The 23,975-nt window shown below is 41.7% G+C and overlaps 1 protein-coding gene across 2 annotated transcripts in view; it reads right to left on the bottom strand.

Moving 5' to 3' along the window:
- Window positions 1-23,975, bottom strand: part of DAPK1 (death associated protein kinase 1) — a 196,986-nt gene that overhangs the window by 17,294 nt on the left and 155,717 nt on the right. For both annotated transcript variants that reach the window (XM_075599053.1, XM_075599049.1), the window contains 2 exons: window positions 15,073-15,295; window positions 2,669-2,857 (listed from right to left, as the gene is read on the bottom strand). In XM_075599053.1, the coding sequence (XP_075455168.1) occupies window positions 2,669-2,857; window positions 15,073-15,295 (412 nt within the window). The remainder of the gene's footprint in view (window positions 1-2,668; window positions 2,858-15,072; window positions 15,296-23,975) is intronic.

Genomic DNA, 23,975 nt, shown 5'->3' with positions numbered 1-23,975 from the left:
CATTTTTTTTTTAAAGACTAAAAGGTGTAATTCTTTTTACACCACAGTGGATTCTCAAATCATTTTTGTTTGAAAATTCCCATTCACTTCAATGGCAATTTTTTAGCCTAGAACAGCCCAAATTTCCCCTTAGTGTTATATAGAATAAGGATCTAAGGGGGTCATTCCATATACTCTAAAGGTGCCATTCTTGTAGCTAATAGACGTTTTCTGCCGATAACTGCGATTTTCCACTTTGGAACATATTTAGATAAGGCTCTAAATGATTAATAAGAAAGTTGTTCCCATACTGCAGAACAGGATTCGTTTCAGTGGCACTGGAGAACAGCTGCTGCTTCTCTGGTTATGCAAGTCGTGCTCTGAGACAGATCTTTCTTGTTCATCCCTTGGGGATTTTATGGTAGCAGGAAATCTAGCAGATCTTTAGTACTGGCATGAATTGTATCAATGATATCCTCTTCATGAACTGGCCAAGCGAGTTCAGCTGAACAGTACAGGAATATCTGCTCTATACGTTCAGAGATGATCTTTCACGAAATGTCCAACTCATGCACCAGTGTAAATTTCAAGTGATTGTGTGGACTAAGGTAGCAGAGAGTTAAAGTTGGCCACTAGGTGGAAATAGCCACAACATGTATACAAGATATATTCCACTTTTCCATATACTGGATATAGATCCAATGTTGGTCTTCCTCCCTCCTAATAGAGGTAAATGAGAATTTTCATCCTAATAGAGGTATATTAGTATTTTATCTGGTAATGTTAGGATTTGCGAACAGGTGCCTGCCTTGTCGTGGCTCACAGGCTTACAATGCTTTGGCCAAAGGGTTAAACTAAATGACCCTTTTTCAAGAGAATATATAAGTATTTTACTGTGTATTTTTGTCATATTGGATGTAGCATTGGGCTTCTCTGTCGTCTGTTGTGTACATTTGCCACGCTCGGTAGCTCTCCTTTTTGACACTTATATACATATATATTTTGTGGTGGCTCAGGGGTTCCCAAAAAGAGCTTGCTGGGGTTCTGTGTGTTTGTTACATATAACATGTATATAAGAAATTACACAACTGTAAGTCTTTTTGAAGCTGATCTATGTAAATAAAGTTCCCAGCATATTAATGTTTACACATTTGTGGAACAGCTGGAATGAAGAATTCATTCATTTTACTTTTATTTTTTTTCATAGTACATAAGCACAACAGAGGTAAAATCAATGTTCCTGCTATTAGATTTGTATGTCTGCCGAATACTGTGTAAGGGTATGAATTGGTATGAGAAATATTAATCTCATCAAAAATTGATGGTTCAGTACCAGAAAGCCAGGAGGAACCCCAAAAGCTGACATATTCAATTTGTGGGTCCCGATTGCCATAAAAGAAAAAAACCTGTCACCAATGTAATATATTACAAAAAGATTATTTAGAAATAGAGAGGTTCATTTGTTGCTTATTATACACGTGTACATCATAAATATCAAATTAGGCATATATTCCATTTGAATATGTGCTTTGATCAATAGGAACATGTGCTATTTGCCTAGTTCTATTAAAGAAGTGGGGGTTTATATATCATATACCCTTGAGAAATCCAGACGGAAGAAACGCGTTGGGCTAGTTTCTACTTCTTTTCATTAGCATGGCGACGTGACGTCACGTGACCCTGCGCGTCATTTGACACCGGGTCGATTGTGTGTGGGGCGGGAGGGGGTGCCCAGGCACAGAAAATCATCACTGTTACTGGTTCATTTTTCTATGTAGGGTTGGATCTCTATATGAATCTTACTTAAAAATAGTGCAAAATAGAAAATATTTTTTAAGATTTGAAACCTGATGTGTTCTTTGTTGGAAAACAACTAAGATTTCCCCCAGATTTGCATGTGAAAATATCCTATTTACTCATCTGAGTTCTTCAATTCTGTTACAGAGTTACAAGTTGACACTTTTCTATTTACCCTCAACTGGACTGCAGAGCTCTAAACATCCATTTTTGTTCTCTCTCTCTCTCTTACATCTGCATTCAGTGTGAAGCAGACAAAACACGGCCAGGAATTAAAATGGGGAAACAAGCAACAAATGGGAGATTAAACACCTGATGAAAAGAGGAACTAGTACAGCAAGTAATCATGCATCGTAAACATTAATATGCCTCAAGAATGCTAAGGGCTACCATTAAATTGTGTGATTTATAGCAACATAAATCCACTTGTCTGATCTATCAGCAGAAGCATTTTACAGTAATGCACAATTATTATGATTGATTGAGAGAGCATTATAACTTTTGTAGGTATTCGCAACAATGTTTAAAAAAATCCATACCCTGTCATTTACAAAAAAAAGGGATTATTTAAAAATGACTTTGCTGTTGAATAACAGCAGCTCTGACATTTAATTTAGAGTTCAAAGTACACCCGTTTACCCCACTCTGCAGGTCCAAGCGGATAATGCAGAGTTACTGTGGTCTTTATAAATACTCTGCGTTTTACCGAGGATATTGTCACGTTAGCCCTCCAATCATCATACTGATCTGGAATCTCTATCTACACGGCAGGGATTATTATACACCTTGAGGAGAGGTAATACAAGGAATTAGCTTCCATATTGCTCAGGTAGCCCTGGTATTGCAGTGAAATACATGCACACACAGATACATGAGCGGTTACGGTTCCTACCGTTCAGATTGGCATTCTGGATGTCGATGGCTCTGGTGGACTGGTCGTCAGCGGAGCAGTGAGGGTGATGTGATGGTGAAACAAACACCTCGAGCACCCCTTTGGTCAGTCCCGGCTCAAACATCATGCTCCGGCTTCTCACGCTGACATTCTCACAGCCAGGGTAGAGGTCGGAGATGCTCACTGAAACTTAAACATCCAAGAGCACAGTTAGAAACTATAGAGAAACTGCAATCAAACTCTTTAACCCTTCTACCTATGTTTAATATGATATATGGTGCTGTTTTCTCTCTATTATCATTACTTGTTATTTTGCATGTATTGTGAAGTATATATATAATACTGAGTTAAGTTATGGTGAGTAAAAAAAGTGACAAAAACCCTCCACAGGAAAGCAATATGCAAATATAACTGTATGCTCATCTGCATGTCGTAGGCAGGTCTGCAACCCCACCTTTCCCCATCATCACCCAGCATACAGCACTTCCACTGCAGCAAGGGATTCTGGGAAATGACATGCAAATGAGCACACAGTGTCACTTTTTGCCTCAATAACCATTTTTAACATGGTTCCCTATAGGCTTAAGCTTGCTGCATGGTCACAGCTTTGAGCACAGCCAGGGTTAAGGTGCATACCCAGAAAACCACCCACAGACAGCCGTTTCGACCTTGATGGGTCTCATCAGTGTGGGATGAGACCCATCAAGGTCGAAACGGCTGTCTGTGGGTGGTTTTCTGGGTATGCACCTTAACCCTGGCTGTGCTCAAAGCTGTGACCATGCAGCAAGCTTAAGCCTATAGGGAACCATGTTAAAAATGGTTATTGAGGCAAAAAGTGACACTGTGTGCTCATTTGCATGTCATTTCCCAGAATCCCTTGCTGCAGTGGAAGTGCTGTATGCTGGGTGATGATGGGGAAAGGTGGGGTTGCAGACCTGCCTAAGACATGCAGATGAGCATACAGTTATATTTGCATATATATATATATATATATATATATATATATATACACACACATACATACTGTATACATATATATATATATATATATATATGAAAAAATCATCTCAGTTGGCACACTGTAAACATAGATAAAATGCTGATGCTTGCCCCATATACACATGTAAAAATAGAATTTACCAGATTGGAGTCCGGAAAAAACGAGACAGCACACAGTCTTAGTGATTCCAATGCAGATGTAATCAAAGTAACATGGCACCACCTCCAACGTTTCGGTACACTCAACGTGACCTTCCTCAGGGACGTGCAATAAGTGAATGCTAATCCCCCACCTTATATACCCAAACAAATCAAAATTAAATCAAACTCACCCGTGTAGGCGCAACATTGCCCGCGAAACCGCGCCGCTGTGACACGCATACATCCGCTGGAACGCATCGCCATCTTGGATTAACACAAACCTCCCTTTAAACTACGGTGGCCTCAATGGTCTGACCAGGTATAGGCGCACATGCGCGGACTCATCTTGTCTCTCTGTGTCGTGACCCGCAACACGCTGCTGAAACGCATCACCACATTGCTTCTCAGCCTAATGCATGTTTAGCCCAACTACGGTGGCCCACATAGTGCATAGTTTATCTCTAATGGCGGTTCGCGCATGCGCGAACATGCCCAAGCAGCTCGATGTGCAGAATGTATATATACAGCGCAAGCATAGTGTTACTCAAGAGCTAACCCTATTATATGCATAACAGCACCCATGTGAGGATGTGCCCTTATAGATCTGATTAAGGATCTATGAGCAAATGCCAAAACTTCATAAAGCAAGGCACCTAGCCGATAGAGCCATGTGGGGGGGCTATAAAATGTGATCGCATTAAAGCAAATTTGCATGTGTTTGAAATATATGCTTGATCTTATTTACAGAGGGACCCGCTCCAGTATAAGGACGCAACACGCTCACAGCAACCATACACAAACCAATATGTTAAACAACAAACATGTGATATGATGTGTGCATCACCGCACTATATGTTGTTATCCATGTCCCACTATAATAAATACTATTACTACAATGACTAGAATTAGTCTAAAATCGAAAACCAGATAACATGTTTGGTCACACATATTTCTTCCTAAATAGAGTGACCAATGGGCTTTTAATATATATGCCCAATGAGACAACATCTAATTTATACACGTGTCTATCCGGAATCACTTTACTGTGATCCTATGACTATGTCCTAGAGCCAGCTTATAACAGGCCTTATTTACACGACATATCATGTATTTAGAAGTCTCATATATACCATGTAATATCTATGATCTCGAAGCAGGACATGGAGCCAACATGATGCACATACCAACACCCTAAAGTGAACAAGTGAAAATAACAATACATGGGCACATATGGAAATAACACATAAGGACATAATGCAGAAATATTATGAAATGAACATTGACACAACAAGACACATAATTACAGAACAAGAAATGATTCCTCAGCAAAACGAAGTGTCATAGTCCTGATTTCTTTTATAGGAAACATCCCAATGAAAAATCTTCGTTTAGGCCAAAAGGGGCCACAGTTTTTAATTCAAAGATGTGCCTCGCTTCACTTTGCAATAGCAATCTATTTCTATCACCCCCTCGTGTGGGCACTTTGACCTGTGAAATAGGCATGCATCTGAATGTTGCCAATGAATGTTTGAAATCCCTAAAATGTTTGGCAACAGGGAGGCATTTAAACTCTAAATCCTTGGCGTCTGCAGATAATGCTTTGCGAATTGTTGAACGATGGATAGCTATGCGTTCTTTGAGCATACGCACTGTCTTCCCAATGTAAAGTAACCCACATGGACATTTAATCAAATATATAACAAATTTTGATTCACAATTCAGATGTTGATGAATCTTGATTTTAGTCCCATTATGTGGATGACAGTAGAAAGATCCCACCTGCATATATTGGCAATTCGTGCAACCCTTGCACCTGTAGGCCCCAGGTTTTTGGGTTAACCAAGTTTTGTCCTTGCTATATTTGTCAGCAGGATCTGCTTGCGTGATCATGTCCCCAACTGACGGACCACGACGAAAACAAAACAAGGGGGGTTCACGGAAGAATTTTCCTATTTTATCATCATTGGCTAGCACATGCCAATTATCTCTAATGCCACGTTGTATGCATGGGGACGCAGTGCTAAATGTGCTTATGACATTAAATCTTGAACTTTTTGATTGATCGCCCAGTTCGATGTTAGTACGATCTGAGTTCTCCCCTCTAATCACACGATCTAGTGCATCTTTAACGTCGACCGGACTATAGCCTCGCTCTAGGAACCTGCTAGCCATGTTGATAAGTGCAGGTTCCAACTCATTGTGATCACTGGTGATTCGTTTCACCCGTAGTAGTTGTGAGTACGGAAGCCCCTTTTTCAACGGGGCCGGATGGTGGCTTGTGGCATAAAGCAATGTATTTTTGTCTGTGTCTTTCTGGTACAGCCTTGTGGCCAATTTGTCGCCAGCTTTGTATACCATCGTATCCAAGAATGGAATTTCTAGATCACTGTAACACAGCGTAAAACGTATCTTTGATGGAATATCGTTAAGACGGTTAACAAAGTCCTGTAATTCCACAGAAGAGCCACTCCAAATGATAAAAATATCATCAATGTAGCGTAAAAACTTTCTGATGTAGTGTGCATTGGGCGCATCGCATAAGATGTGGGTTTGTTCATACATGTCCATGTAAAGGTTCGCATACGATGGAGCCATGTTTGAGCCCATGGCTGTCCCACTGAGCTGGAGATAGTATGCATTTTCAAACCTAAAGAAATTTTTGTTTAGGATGACTTCTATCAGGAGTAGTAAAAATTCAGACGGTGGTCCAGTCTGTAAAGTACTCGTTGTCAACTTTCTCCTGATAGCCTCCAACCCCTCTTCATGCGGAATATTCGTATAGAGACTTGCTACGTCGAGGGTAGCCAATATGCACCCAGCTGGATTAAATGCTAGATCGTTGATATGCTCCATGAAGTTGGTAGTGTCTTTGACAAACGTGGCCATACCCGCCACCAGCGGTTGTAGATAAAAGTCAACATATTGTGAAATCGGATGGCATAGTGATGTCCGAGCCGAGATAATAGGTCGACCTGGTGGGTGTGTGGTAGATTTGTGAATCTTAGGGATCGTGTACATGACAGGTATTTTTGGATGCTGTTGCATAAGGAAACCACCAGTGTCCTCCGAGATCCATCCATTGGATATACCCATTTGAATTATGGCATCAATTTCCCCTTTGTACACCGCAGTAGGATCCTTACCCAATTGTTTGTACGTCTCAGTGTCTCCCAGTTGGCGCAACACTTCTTCTCTATAATAGAGGTAGTCCAAAATGACGATTCCGCCGCCTTTATCAGCGGCCCGAATGATGATATTCTTGTTATTTCTCAAAGAATATCATCATTCGGGCCGCTGATAAAGGCGGCGGAATCGTCATTTTGGACTACCTCTATTATAGAGAAGAAGTGTTGCGCCAACTGGGAGACACTGAGACGTACAAACAATTGGGTAAGGATCCTACTGCGGTGTACAAAGGGGAAATTGATGCCATAATTCAAATGGGTATATCCAATGGATGGATCTCGGAGGACACTGGTGGTTTCCTTATGCAACAGCATCCAAAAATACCTGTCATGTACACGATCCCTAAGATTCACAAATCTACCACACACCCACCAGGTCGACCTATTATCTCGGCTCGGACATCACTATGCCATCCGATTTCACAATATGTTGACTTTTATCTACAACCGCTGGTGGCGGGTATGGCCACGTTTGTCAAAGACACTACCAACTTCATGGAGCATATCAACGATCTAGCATTTAATCCAGCTGGGTGCATATTGGCTACCCTCGACGTAGCAAGTCTCTATACGAATATTCCGCATGAAGAGGGGTTGGAGGCTATCAGGAGAAAGTTGACAACGAGTACTTTACAGACTGGACCACCGTCTGAATTTTTACTACTCCTGATAGAAGTCATCCTAAACAAAAATTTCTTTAGGTTTGAAAATGCATACTATCTCCAGCTCAGTGGGACAGCCATGGGCTCAAACATGGCTCCATCGTATGCGAACCTTTACATGGACATGTATGAACAAACCCACATCTTATGCGATGCGCCCAATGCACACTACATCAGAAAGTTTTTACGCTACATTGATGATATTTTTATCATTTGGAGTGGCTCTTCTGTGGAATTACAGGACTTTGTTAACCGTCTTAACGATATTCCATCAAAGATACGTTTTACGCTGTGTTACAGTGATCTAGAAATTCCATTCTTGGATACGATGGTATACAAAGCTGGCGACAAATTGGCCACAAGGCTGTACCAGAAAGACACAGACAAAAATACATTGCTTTATGCCACAAGCCACCATCCGGCCCCGTTGAAAAAGGGGCTTCCGTACTCACAACTACTACGGGTGAAACGAATCACCAGTGATCACAATGAGTTGGAACCTGCACTTATCAACATGGCTAGCAGGTTCCTAGAGCGAGGCTATAGTCCGGTCGACGTTAAAGATGCACTAGATCGTGTGATTAGAGGGGAGAACTCAGATCGTACTAACATCGAACTGGGCGATCAATCAAAAAGTTCAAGATTTAATGTCATAAGCACATTTAGCACTGCGTCCCCATGCATACAACGTGGCATTAGAGATAATTGGCATGTGCTAGCCAATGATGATAAAATAGGAAAATTCTTCCGTGAACCCCCCTTGTTTTGTTTTCGTCGTGGTCCGTCAGTTGGGGACATGATCACGCAAGCAGATCCTGCTGACAAATATAGCAAGGACAAAACTTGGTTAACCCAAAAACCTGGGGCCTACAGGTGCAAGGGTTGCACGAATTGCCAATATATGCAGGTGGGATCTTTCTACTGTCATCCACATAATGGGACTAAAATCAAGATTCATCAACATCTGAATTGTGAATCAAAATTTGTTATATATTTGATTAAATGTCCATGTGGGTTACTTTACATTGGGAAGACAGTGCGTATGCTCAAAGAACGCATAGCTATCCATCGTTCAACAATTCGCAAAGCATTATCTGCAGACGCCAAGGATTTAGAGTTTAAATGCCTCCCTGTTGCCAAACATTTTAGGGATTTCAAACATTCATTGGCAACATTCAGATGCATGCCTATTTCACAGGTCAAAGTGCCCACACGAGGGGGTGATAGAAATAGATTGCTATTGCAAAGTGAAGCGAGGCACATCTTTGAATTAAAAACTGTGGCCCCTTTTGGCCTAAACGAAGATTTTTCATTGGGATGTTTCCTATAAAAGAAATCAGGACTATGACACTTCGTTTTGCTGAGGAATCATTTCTTGTTCTGTAATTATGTGTCTTGTTGTGTCAATGTTCATTTCATAATATTTCTGCATTATGTCCTTATGTGTTATTTCCATATGTGCCCATGTATTGTTATTTTCACTTGTTCACTTTAGGGTGTTGGTATGTGCATCATGTTGGCTCCATGTCCTGCTTCGAGATCATAGATATTACATGGTATATATGAGACTTCTAAATACATGATATGTCGTGTAAATAAGGCCTGTTATAAGCTGGCTCTAGGACATAGTCATAGGATCACAGTAAAGTGATTCCGGATAGACACGTGTATAAATTAGATGTTGTCTCATTGGGCATATATATTAAAAGCCCATTGGTCACTCTATTTAGGAAGAAATATGTGTGACCAAACATGTTATCTGGTTTTCGATTTTAGACTAATTCTAGTCATTGTAGTAATAGTATTTATTATAGTGGGACATGGATAACAACATATAGTGCGGTGATGCACACATCATATCACATGTTTGTTGTTTAACATATTGGTTTGTGTATGGTTGCTGTGAGCGTGTTGCGTCCTTATACTGGAGCGGGTCCCTCTGTAAATAAGATCAAGCATATATTTCAAACACATGCAAATTTGCTTTAATGCGATCACATTTTATAGCCCCCCCACATGGCTCTATCGGCTAGGTGCCTTGCTTTATGAAGTTTTGGCATTTGCTCATAGATCCTTAATCAGATCTATAAGGGCACATCCTCACATGGGTGCTGTTATGCATATAATAGGGTTAGCTCTTGAGTAACACTATGCTTGCGCTGTATATATACATTCTGCACATCGAGCTGCTTGGGCATGTTCGCGCATGCGCGAACCGCCATTAGAGATAAACTATGCACTATGTGGGCCACCGTAGTTGGGCTAAACATGCATTAGGCTGAGAAGCAATGTGGTGATGCGTTTCAGCAGCGTGTTGCGGGTCACGACACAGAGAGACAAGATGAGTCCGCGCATGTGCGCCTATACCTGGTCAGACCATTGAGGCCACCGTAGTTTAAAGGGAGGTTTGTGTTAATCCAAGATGGCGATGCGTTCCAGCGGATGTATGCGTGTCACAGCGGCGCGGTTTCGCGGGCAATGTTGCGCCTACACGGGTGAGTTTGATTTAATTTTGATTTGTTTGGGTATATAAGGTGGGGGATTAGCATTCACTTATTGCACGTCCCTGAGGAAGGTCACGTTGAGTGTACCGAAACGTTGGAGGTGGTGCCATGTTACTTTGATTACATCTGCATTGGAATCACTAAGACTGTGTGCTGTCTCGTTTTTTCCGGACTCCAATCTGGTAAATTCTATTTTTATATATATATATATATATATATATATATATATATATATATATATATATATATATATATATATATATATATATATACATACACACACACACACACATTTAAAGACGCTCTCATTTCGGCTGCAGGGGCTCACTGGTAAGTGTGAGCGCGGGTCAGCAGGTGACCATGCCCTCGGCCTAAGCCTCTTATTCTATACGCTTGGAAGCCAACCCCTGAGCTGGAGAAACCTTTAGTCCCATTCATTAGAATGGAGGGGATCTTTTCTTCAGTACTAGGAAGCACCTTCCCAGCATATTGAAGCAGGTCTGCATTCTTTGGTATTTACACACTGCAAGAATTTCACGTAAATAGAGAACAACACTGTAACGGAGCATTGAGCATAAAGGCACAAAGGAATACTTCACTGCATTCATTACTTTATCAGTTTGTACTCAGAGGGAGAAATATTCGGGAACTTGTGTAATTATATTTGTGTTTGAATAGAATGCCCCATATTGAGAGTTGGTGGAAGAAGACGCACAACGGCAATACGAGACAATTCTGGCAAACAGCAGGGCAAACAATGTTTACATTTACAGGTTTGCTATGGTTTTGCATGCACAAGTAATAATGGTTTGCTTATGAGAGATGACTACAATTGATATTGATGGCTATTTTAATAGGTATCCAATTGGAATCCAATGTTTATCCAGTTGTAATCCACTGCAAGTGGCATTCTGTCTTAACATAGGTTGCCTTGTCACCTCTATGCGTGCCGCAAACTACTGCAAAGGGATCCCCATGGGAAAATTATTTAGGATGTGATTGTAGTACATTGTTGGGTAATGATTTTAAACTACATTTATGACTAAAAACGTTTGATTTACAAGCTCATTATTACAGCACTAATTGTAAATGTAAAGTTTAATATTCATTAAGTCTGCAATTTTAGTCTGTAACCAATGTTAAGACGACTTTAATGAACTTAACCAGGAGATAAACTCAACAAGTAGAACAGAGGATGCGCAAATTTGGGGGCAGAGATTTTCTGGGAGGGGCGCGACGGTTACAGAGGCACTGCGCGCTTCCCGAAGGCATTTAAATGAAATGCTGGGGGAGTGGGGAGGCCTCTGTAACTTCACTTTCCTTGGCTCAAACGGCTTCCAACGACGCGTTGCTATGGCAACATGACGTTGTGATGCCAAAACGACAGAGCCAAGGTAAGGCTTCGTCCATGGTTCTTGCTGGCGTGCGGAGGCGCGCTGACGCTGAGGGAAAGCGGGTGCTTTCCCTGGCCTTAGACAGCGCGCCGTCTGTGGGCGTGTCGGCGGGCGGGCCAGTGACGTCACGGAGCTGGTTCGCACTCATTGGGCGAACCGGTCACGTGACCGGCCCTGCACTCTGGCAAGCGGGAAAATGTAAAATTTTCCTAAGGCCTACGCTTCCGCGCGCTTGCGGAAGTGTAGGCGAGCCCCTACTAAAGCCGCTCTCATTGCGGCTGTAGGGGCTCAGTGCCGAGCGGAAGCGCACCTCCGCCCGCAAGCAGTAAACATGGACGCGGCCTAAGGAGGAAGGGATGCCACAGCAGGGACACCATAGTGGAAGCACAGTGTGTGACGTCATCCGGAGCAGCGGAGTGGTAGCCGATTCGGAGGAGTTGGCCCCTTGAAGCTGACACAGTGACAGAGAACACCATCCACAGACGGGGGAAGTTCAATGTACGTTGGTAGATTGTCCAGATTGAGTCTTGAGACCTAGCCACTTGATGCGAGTAGGTTTCCAATTTTTACCCACGGCGGAGGAGGGTGTGACATCGGTCATTTAGATCATCACTCAATGTCATCATCATTGTGAACACAGTGTGTGTGTTCACATGTATACTGTTTACTATTTTTTACCCCTTTTAAATACTATTAAATCCTTTGCCTTATTCACCTTGCATATCACAATTCATCCCAGGTAATGCACTATAGTAGTGTATATGTTATTTTTGTCTCCTTTTCCGTTTCGACCTTAACCAACCCCACACTGATGAGACCCATTAAGGTCGAAACGGCTGTCTGTGGGTGGGTTTTCTGGCTATGCATCTTAACCCTGGCTGTGCTTAAAGCTGTGACCATGCAGCAAGCTTAAGCCTATAGGGAACCATGTTAAAAATGGTTTTGAAGCAAACGGTGACACTGTGTGCCCATTTGCATGTAATTTCCCAGAATCCTTTGCTGCAGTGGAAGTGCTGTGTGCTGGGTGATAATGGTGAAAGGCGGGGTTGCAGACCTGTCTAAGACATGCAAATGAGCATACAGGAATATTTCCATTTGCTATATGCTTTGCTGTGGAGGGTTTTTGTCACTTTTTTTACCCACCATAACTTAACTATATATATACACACACACATACATATATATATATACATACATATATACATACATATATACACATACATATATATATATATATACACACACATACACATACACATACACACACACACACACACACACACACACACACACACACACACACACACACGCTAATACACAGCTTCTAATAAAATCTATTGACCACACAGACAGCTGCTGAGTCTTTATTCCATTTTCAGAGTAGTACACCATATTTCTATGTCAATGTTATGACAGATCTGTGGCAATGTGCCTTTCTGGCACTTTAAAATGAGTGAAAATGGCTCTCTCAATCTCAATTACTAAATTTGCTAAGTTGCATTAACTTTTGCGTGCCAAGACGGAAAACGTTTATTGACGCAACAATTTCCATAGCAGCACTGATCAAAGGTTGTACTTTCATATTTTCATTATTAGCTTGCTTTTACTTCAGCAGTTTGTCTCTATCATGATAACAATGGAATTTGCAGAGCACGCTGTATCAAGCAATAGTCAGCGAAACAAGCTCGCCAGAAGGGAACATACAAGTGGAACATAAACTCTCACATGGTTCATTTCCTGTGCGCATAAGTACTGCATGTGGCAACCGACCGATCAAGTCTCACCCTGTTGTTCTGTGCTGTAAGCATTCTGAGTTATAAAACTGGAGCAGGCAAAGGTTTAAAGACGTTACCGTTTCCCAATCAGACAGTACTACAAGTGACCTGCTGTTTAAAGAACCCCATATATATTGGCCCTGTGTGACTGTGATCATTGAATAAATATCTCCCAAATAGCCTGACCGCTTACCGTACAAATACTGCTAATGCACACTTACTTGAGGGAATGTGTGTGGTTTGATGGTGCCTAGATTTTCTTTTCCCCGCAAAGACATTTCACGTTCATAAGCATACATGCACGTCTTGTGCTTTTCAAGTACCGTGCCAATGTATGAAGTTTGTGTTGGAAGTTTGTCGAGAGTTTCCAAAAAGCCTGGCGTTTCACCCGCCCCAAGAAATGCAAGTGCACTGTGCTACTTTAAAGCCAGCAATTCATTCAAATACATTTCATTCTCCATGCTAGTTTTGTGTGCGGGTTGTTACTATTCCTGCTTACACCTACATACACCATGCTCCCCTTGTTCGCAAGCGTTTTAACCAGCTTGTTACGGTGTGTGCCCCTCATTCTCCAGCTACATTGTGGAATGTTGAAATTGTGGTTGGATACTGGTGGTTTCCTTTTAATTCAATGATCTATTATGAGCCGGGTAATGGTCAGAGTACAGAGCAGTATTAGGCAGCACAGGCAATATCAAACATGCTGCAGTGACAGCTCGAGGCAACAACTATAGATTAACCTAACACTGGTGGCAAAAGATTCAATGAGTACCCATCCTTAGATTCTTGTATTACTACAGTGGAATACATTTTTTTTCCCTGTAAAACCTAACTCAGGGGTGCGTAAAGTGGGGGGCGGGAGAATTTCGAGGGGGGGGGGGCACGGTGGCTAAAGAGAGGTCCCGTGCTCTCCCCCAAGGCATTTAAATGAAATGCCGGGGGGACCGTGCGAGGCCTCTGCAGCTTCTCCTACCTGATCTTCAGCAACCCGAGGTAACTGACGTCAAGTAACGCCGCGGGGGTCACGTGACGCGACGTTGCCATGGAAACGTGACATCACATGATGCCGGAGATAAGGTAAGGGGGGGCGCAAGCAGGGAGAGGGGTGCAGCGGTGAAAGATTGTGCACCCCTGGCTGTATAGATCTCTATTTATAAAATGTTTTACCAGTAAGTAATGATTTGAGAGTTACCTCTCTTGTTCAAGTATGTCCTGGGCGCAGAGTTATGATGACAAATACATGGCTATTCTATTCAAAATGCTCTGAGGCGGCCTTCTCCCTGCACGGATATGTTTTCAGCTCTTCCTTTATTTGAACGAAGCCAAAAGGTTCTCGAGCAGATGGAGGGAGACAGCCTCACAGCATAATGCATCGGACCGTAATCTGCAAATTCAAGCTAGATTTTATTTTCTCTGCTTAAACGATTGCGCTGGTTTCAAAGCAGTTTCTCTTGTAAATGAAGTACTTTATGCCGCTTAATTTGAGTGTCGAATTCACTATATTGTCCAAGTGCACTACTGTTGGCAACACACACACAAAAAAAAGTACAAATACATTCAGTATAAGAAGTATTCTCCTCGTGACGCATTGTGTGAATGATCACATTAACGGTCGGTGTATTCCATTGCGGTCAGTGGGATCTGTAACATGTCGAATGTCCCCCCTGGCAGCAATGGAGTTAATGCTGGAAGCAGAAAATAGGGACCAAATAACAGTTATGAGAAACAACCCCAAAAATATTACCTGAGGCCTTGGTGGACAATGGTGAGGGAGGAAAGCGGGTTGAATTAGTAGATGAAAGACGAGGTCTGCGTCTTCTGAAAAAGCTTCTAATAAGACCACATTTTAGAGACTCCACAAGCGTCGTTTTCCCAGACCCTACATGGCCAAATAATTTCAGCTTTATTCTTGGTTGTGGGTTCTGCGTTGGTCTGAGTTGCTGGATGAAAAGACTTCGGTAGGTGTCCTGGAAATCATGGGAAACCAAGAGATTATATATATATATATATTTTTTTTTAAATTATTATTTTCTCTGCTGTATGTATGGATATCTTGTAGACAACATCAACAATGTATGTAGACATAATATAAAGGAGGTTGAAATACAAAACTAGCATTAGAAAACCAAATTTAAACCAAACACTGGGACAAGGTTGTCCCTTCTCTCAAGCACATACAATTTTGTAGGTGTGATATGGCAGAAGAGTGAAGAGTAAATATGCCCTATATACTGTCAGCTTAAAATTAACCCTGAAACATACATGCAGCTACAATTGGGGGTGGCGAATTCCAAACCCCCCTCCCCCTTTATTTAGCTAAGTTAAAGTAAAATAATACCATTTCTGATGTAGTAATTGAGAATTTATTCTGCCTGTGTTCAAATATTGTTGTTTTAAGGATTTGGTTGGACTATCGGGCAGGACTGATGGATTTGCTTAGATGCTTTTTAGTGACTTTTATCTGTTGGATTTTGTCTAGTTAGACAGTATTTGAATAATGAAATTGACTTCTGTATATGAAAATATGTTAAATCTGTTTGAGGCACTTTCTAACAAAAGAGAAATTACTGTATAATTCATCATGATCATCTTAACATGATCAAGCTTTTTTTCCCTTCAACATACACAGAAGGTATTGGAAAGCAGTATCTTCTAAAATATGTTTTTGTAATGTATTGGGCTCAAATACAAAGGGATGGGGCTTTCCTTGCCTATTCGGACCAAAATCTCATGCAGTTTCATCTTGGACAACACATTTTGGCACAAATTTACTGAGCGGTGCTGTTACAAGACATCGGTCTTTGTAAATATGATCCAAATCTGTGTGTTTAACTTCAACGACTAGTTAACATGGGACCTTGTCTTGTTTCTCTTCATACATTCTCTCTAGGTGACCTAATCACATCTTTTGGGTTCAAATATCACCTCTATGCTGATGACACACACATTTACTTTTCTACCCCTGACCTTACACCTGCTGTACAGACCAAAGTTTCTGAATGTCTCTCTGCTATATCATCCTGGATGGCCCTCCGCCAACTTAAACTTAACAGAGCTCCTCATACTTCCTCCCAAACCTGGCCCTACTACCTCCTTCCACATTACTGTTGGAAGTACGAACATTCACCCAGTAGCCCAAGCGCGCGGCCTAGGGGTCACACTCGACTCCTCTCTCACATTCTCTTCTCACATTCAAAAGGTAGCAAAAAACTGTAGTTTTTTCCTCCGCAATATAACAAAGATACGCTCTTTCCTCTGTTGATTGACAGCAAAAACTCTGACACAAGCCCTCATTCTCTCCCGTCTCAACTATTGTAACCTCCTGCTGTCCAGCCTAACTGCTATCACCTGTCTCCCCTACAATCTATCCTAAACGTTGCTGCGAGAATCACTCTACTCTTTCCGAAATCTGTCTCGGCGTCTCCCCTACTGAAATCCCTCTCCTGGCTTCCGACCAAATCCCGTATCACACACTCAATTCTCCTCCTCACTTTTAAAGCTTTACACTCTTCTGCTCCTCCTTACATCTCAGACCTAATTTCTCGCTTTACACCATCCCGACTCTTGCGTTCTGCTCAAGGATGTTTCTCTCTACCCCCTTTGTAACTAAAGCCCTCTCCCGTCTTAAACCCTCACTGACTGCCCCACATCCCTGGAATGCCCTTCCCCTCAATATCCGACTAGCACCATCTTTATCCACCTTTAAGATCCACCTCAAAACACACCTGCTTAAGGAAGCATGAGTAGCTCCATAGCTGATAATTAACATCCCATACATAAAGCTTGGACCCCTGCTGACACACTTACCAGTACACCCTCCTACTGTCTCTGTACGTTCTTCCTACCAACCAATTAGATTGTAAGCTCTTCGGAGCAGGGACTCCTTTTCCTAAATGTTACTTTTATGTCTGAAGCACTTCTACCCATTATGCGTTATTTATATTATTTGTTATTTATATGATTGCCACATACATTGGTGCTGTGAAGCGCAATGTACATTAATGGAGCTACATACATAAAGCAATACAAAAATGGAATGCTGCACACCACCAAAGAACAAAAAAAGGGGATACTAGTACCGGTGCTCCTGGTCCCGGGATGCCTGTGTGGTATTCCAAGCAAACATGAAGAAAGAAGGAGGGATAGGGCACTACGGATTTAACTAAAGACATTTATTAGCCAATAGATCGACGTTTCGGCCTCAATCGGCCTCTCTCAAGAATTATGACAATTATGCCACTTATTCTTCAGAAAGGCCGACACGTTGACATACATTCATTGATTGTCCTGCCCTCTATCCTGCAAGAAAACGATACAAATTAAAATTCCAACCTGCATGAAAGCTGCTGAAATACAGCGGTAAAGTGAATTGAAAGGTAGTACCCATCAAAGCGAACATTAAATGAGTAATGGTTTCACTATCCCCACACTCATTCGCAAATCTGTCCTAAATCACTACTTTTAAAAGTTGATTATTACCAAAAGACGCCCCTCCGTTGACGATCTTTCAAATGCCAGCTGCACAATGCTTGATGTCATAGTGTACACCAGGGGCTCTCAACTCCATTCCTCAAGAACCGCTCCCTCCTCCCCCCCAAGAGGGCAGGTTTTCAGGATATCTCAACTTCAGCACAGGTGGCTCAATCGGAGGCTCAGTCTTAGACTGAGGGAATGATTGAGTGACCTGAAGCTGGGGTATCCTGAAAACCTGACCGGTTGGGGGGAGGGGGGTTGAGCATCCCTGGTGTACAGAACGCTCACAAGAAGCTGCCTGCACAGCAATACATCAACAGCGTTGTCACATGGCATAGAGTGAAGGTGCCAATCATCTCTCTTTCCTCTGAGGGTGAACATACCCACTCAAAATACATCACATCCATTTTAGAGAGTACTCGGTGATCACGCGTGGTTGCATCTGTGGCAAATGAGGTTTGTGAAACGGCTACAGACCATTGCTGGCTAAATTCCTACAGTGATGCAAAGGATGCATATTTTGCATCTTTATTTTTTTAAATTCCATTTGACCTTGATTATTTTCTCTAATGGTGAAAACTATTCCCAGCAGGGGAAATGATTTGTGGTTGCCCCGTTATTACAGCTTTGGAAATAAGCCGATAGAAAGTGTATTTTATATGATGGGAAGCAGTGCAAGTGACTAGCATGGGTTCTGGAAAGAGGTATGTTTGTTGGAGTAAACATTTGAACTTTTTCACTGCCCCATTTGATGTTCTTGGTACAAATCCGGCACTCAACAGGTTAATGAAGCAGATTACAGCCTTAAGGCGAAAACAGTTCAATCCCAAAACCAAAAAACAGTGTCAAGTGAGTATTTATTTTATGGATAGTGGCAATTTACCTTCAACTATATTGGGCACATTGTTTCTAATACAAGTTAGGTGCTTCTCTTCCGATATCGGTCCTAATGCCGAATTTCCTTTCAGTCAGTGTTCTCACCCTCTGTGATGTCAAAGAGGGATATCAAGGACAAAAAGCCATAGCATTCGGCATGAAGACTCAATGAAACACAGGACAGATGGAGAAGTCCTCTCATTACTGTACACAAATATATGACTGAATCTTTATTCCATGAAGAAAACATGGGTTTAAAATGATCCAAAACGGTCCACTTTTTGGGTGCATCGATAGGGGCAGTCCAACCTAGTCAAAAGTTTTCTTCTTTTTTTTTTTTTTTTTAAATAACTCAGTAAGTGGCCTCCTTAGAAAATCTGTAATGGCCCTTCACACCACTACTAACACATACGTGTGTGTGTGTGTGTGTGTGTGTGTGTGTGTGTGTGTGTGTGTGTGTGTGTGTGTATGTGTGTATTATTATATAAAACAGAACTTCCCTGATTAGTATCAGAGGAAGCAGCCCCCCCCCAGAGCTGAGTGTAATGCAGTTTGTATGTGAAATAAACAATTGCTAAAAATAATAATAAATAAAAAACTGACTAGTCAGAGCAGCTCTTTTAAAGTACAGTATCCATTTTACAGGAAAAATGAAAAAAATTTCATTTCTTTGGAAACACTGGATTCAAGCACATCTGCTACTTCTGTTTATCTGTTTGAATAATGATGGCATCACAATTACTTTGCAAACAAAAAACAGAGCAGAAATATCAATTTACCTGCGGCGCTCAACAGGTTAATGATGCAGATTTGGTTAAACAATTTATGCATTAGTTGTGTGAAAGCTACATAATCTGCACACAGTCTTATCACCAAAAGACTATAGCTAAAGATTGCAAAAATGTGTACCATACATATATATATATATATATATATATATATATATATATATATATATATATATATATATACACACATATATATATATATATATATAAATACATATAAATGTTCTGTTTATAGCCACATTGCGATGACCGTATAAGAAACAACTACAGGATATTTATATCGTTTTGACTCTTGTTTTTCCCGTCTAGCCACCAGGCGTTTTTTACCTCGTCATCTCTTCTTGCGTGCTGTAGATTTGTGTAAAAGATAGAAAATCTGAAAAGCACGGCTAATTTAGTGCTGCGTTTGAAACAAAAAGATGATCCCTCATTTCATCTCTGCTGCAGAGGAAAATAATTCATCGCAAAACTGACAGTGAAAAAAAAGGGCTGTGCAATCCTATTAGTGTTGCACCATAAACAGGGGCTTGACAGATACATTGAGTAAGTGAATCTTGACATTCGCGGGTCTGTGATTTCCTTAGCTCAACAGACCTAGACGTTTCCGGAGGAGAAATCATTGCAGCTATCCACAGTTCTGACTACATCTGAAGAGCACTTGTCTGTAGCAGAAGCAGAGCGGTGTCATGCCAGATATGAAATATGGGTAAAGCAAATACAATGATCACTAATAAAAAGTTATACTCGCAGCCATCAGCTCGGCTTCGAATCTTGGCATGTCATCACTAATCTTGGGTCTCTATTCTGAGCAAACACAGAATCACTAGACTGTAACATTTTTTTTTTGTCCTTATCTCTTGATGAGAAAAACGGGCCCCGTCTAGAAGTTTATGTTTAAAGAGAATTTAAGAGCGCCATTCCCAGATACATTACAAATCTCCACGCTGACCAGAAGCAGTAATTCACGTATAGGATAATCTACTGTCAAGTACAACAAAGGTACGGAGACCGGCTTGCAGCGTTATATGCTTTAAATATACAAAAGGCCAAAGTTAAGCCAATGATAAGGAGAAAATACAGCACTGCCCGAAAGCAGCAGTCTGTGATAATGGCCTTTTTTTTTTTTTGCATTATATAGACTACTCCTCCCCCTGATGAAGCGCGTCACGGCGTTGGGGAATCTTTTGACGTCACGACGTTGACGTCCAGGGTAGTGGCCACCTGAACTTTCCTCCATACGGCCAGTATAGCGGTTACTGGGCATTTTGAGCCCCATGCTACATTGTCAGTGTATGTCTCAGTGCAGCTCCTTTTCGCACAGGAGCGTGGGTATCATAGTAGACACTGTTTCATTTATATGACACATTGACGTTGTTATGTAGTGTGCCTATTTGATTGTGAGTTGTAACACACACGTCTATTATACTTGCTCACAATTGTCTACACTAACACATACGCTATATCTATCCAGCTTGTCCTATTCATTGTATTGAGGGTAGGATTGGAGTGGGTGACTGTATCTACCCTCCGATTATTACCAACTAATACTATGGGGCTCTATACTAATTGCTGGTAACTCCCTGAATGTATGTGCAAACAGGATACACCCGCTCTCTTGTGTGTATATATACTGGCTACGCGCTATTTGAAGCAGCAATAACGATGATTTGCGTACACACAATTTGGTAAGCGACTTGTCACAGGTGTTGTGAAATGTACCTCCCCGCCCTCCCACCACTTCTTTTCTGGATCCGCTTCCCTATCCATTTCATCAGCAGAGTCTGCAGTTTATCCCACATACCAAACCTGTGACCATTATCTACAAGTGTTGATTTCTATGCTTATCAGGTGACCATCATACTTGGCTCTAGCTGGGCGCCACCCACCCCATCATGGAGGATGTATTAACCATTCACTGTATATAATCACATGCATTTTTAATATGATGGTTTAATAAAACTTTATTATTTTGTGTTGCGATCCTTACATGAACTGCATAGGAGGTTGTGTATGAGTTAGTTCATTCTATCACTGTTAGTGATCAAGATATTATATCTCTAGGACTTATATGGTCATTATTGATAAATCCACAGCGACTGCATATTGTAGGATCTTTTTGTAAAAATGCTCAATGTTTCCTACTTGCACCCTAAACTAAGTACAGGCATACCCCGCTTTAAGGACACTCACTTTAAGTACACTCGCGAGTAAGTACATATCGCCCAATAGGCAAACGGCAGCTCACGCATGCGCCTGTCATCACGTCCTGAACAGCAATACCGGCTCCCTACCTGTACCGAAGCTGTGCGCAAGCGGGGAGACTATAGAGCCTGTTACAAATACGTTATTTACATCAGTTATGCACGTATATAACGATTGCAGTACAGTACATGCATCGATAAGTGGGAAAAAGGTAGTGCTTCACTTTAAGTACATTTTCGCTTTACATACATGCTCCGGTCCCATTGCGTACGTTAATGCGGGGTATGCCTGTATCTTTGCAATTATATGAGTGATTGTACTAGGTTGAGCGGCATAGGTTATAGCTTTGGATTATATTTACTTTAAAAGATCTCTTCTTGCCCTTTCAGCAGATGTCTTTTTTTTTTTTTTACGTGGTGGTTCAGTAAAATATGAAGGTGGTAATTCTATTTAGCGGCCGTTCTGGTCTTAATGTCCACATTCAGACAATATAGACTAAGGCCCTAACTGTCTGACTCTGTGAGGTCAAAATGGAGGTCTTCCCAGAGCCCAGTGCAGTCTGAGGTTACCATGGCAACGTCAGGCGCTAGACAGAGCTTCTGAAAACAATGCTTTTAACAAAAAAATAAAACAAAAACATGAGTAGAAAACGCTCAAGGGGCACGATACTAGCGTGAGTTACATGGGCAGTCCTGCCTAGGACAAAGTACTATGTTTAATAGGTTACAAATGTAGCTGGTCAACACCATTTAAAGAAAAAAATAAAACCTTTTAAGTATTTTTAAATAGTTTCTTAAACCTTAAGCATTTCCAGGGTAAACAAATGCTTTGGATGGTTTTTGACAATCGTTACCCAATGTATTTTGGTAAGAAGACGGTTTGCCAGTCCTCAAAGCCCCAGGTAAATACTCGGCTTTCCTCATTCTTCTTTGCAAAGCAATTATGGTGCCATCATTAATAAAACAGATAAACATAAGCAGGAGATATGCCTGAACCCTGGGCCCCTTAGCCAAAGATAAATACATATTCATTGTTTCACAAGCCAGTTACACGAATGAATCAAGTATTCAGTGTAGTAGCAGCCTACAAAATGTTGCTCAGTAATGCACGATAGATGATGCAGACTGTACAGGGGTTAGAAAACATTGTAGGGTTTATATATCAAGGCAATTCTGTTATCGGACTGATGCTAAAGACGCCACATTCACTAAACTTGGGACGTAAGGCAAGTAATGAAAAGGAGTTTCAGAAGATTGAAGTGGTTTATATGCAAGGGCCTGCATCCTTGCATTATGGACAAAGTGGAGTTGTTCGAAGGCAAAATAACAGCCCCATACAGTATGTATCAAAGAAAAAAGGCCCATTGAGAGCAATAACAAATTCTGTGATTCATCTCATTTGCCACAGAATTGCTCCACTTTTACCTTGATGCAGAAGGGCATTTATCTCCAACCAGTATAAAAATGTTTGGTCTAGCGCAGGGGAGGCCAACTCTAGTCCTCAATGGCCACCAACAGGCCAGACATTAAGGATATCCCTGCTTCAGCACAGGAGGCTCAATCAGTGGCTTAGTCATTCTGAATGAGCCACCTGTGGTGAAGCAGGAATCTCGTGAAAACCTGACCTGCTGGTGGCCATTGAGGACTGGAGTTGCCCATCCCAAGTCTAGCGTCACAAGCATTTGTCGTGGCTGCGGTGACATAAAACTCTTATGCCGTGAAGTGCCTTACTAACAAGTGTCTACGGCTGTGGACATAGTCCACACGACTACGCACAATCGCGCGGGCGGCACGAACAGATTCATGTAAGTGCATCAGTCCGGCCACGCTGCGCGCGATGCATTTGGAGGAGACAAAAAAATGGGGAAGGCGAAGGCATTTGGAAGAGACAAAAAAATGTGGATTTTTTGCGCAACGGCTGCGTCCCGTGAGCCAATGAGGGCGAACCAGCCTGTTGACATCACGGCCACGCTTTTCCGTCGCACGCGTGAACGGAGTCCACAGATTGCTGAGGCGACAGGTGCGCACGCCTACTTGCGCGCACTATGGGCGCAGCCTAAAATTTGACACAGACGCAAGTAGAAAATAATAGAAACACATGGTTACTTTGTGTGTATGGGATCCTCCGGGCAGTGACCTCCATGATAAGTATATGAGTAGACATCTGAATAACCGTGCAAGATGGAATGTCTATTTAGTTATTGTGAACGCCTGCAATGTACTTCCCTGCCCTCCCACCACGTCTTGTCTGGATCCACTTCCCTATCCATTCCCCTTTTTATTTTCTATATCTTTATTACATTCATAAA

This window comes from Ascaphus truei, chromosome 1, assembly GCF_040206685.1.
Source record: "Ascaphus truei isolate aAscTru1 chromosome 1, aAscTru1.hap1, whole genome shotgun sequence".
NCBI lineage: Eukaryota > Metazoa > Chordata > Amphibia > Anura > Ascaphidae > Ascaphus > Ascaphus truei.
This window is presented reverse-complemented; position numbering and strand designations above follow the sequence as displayed.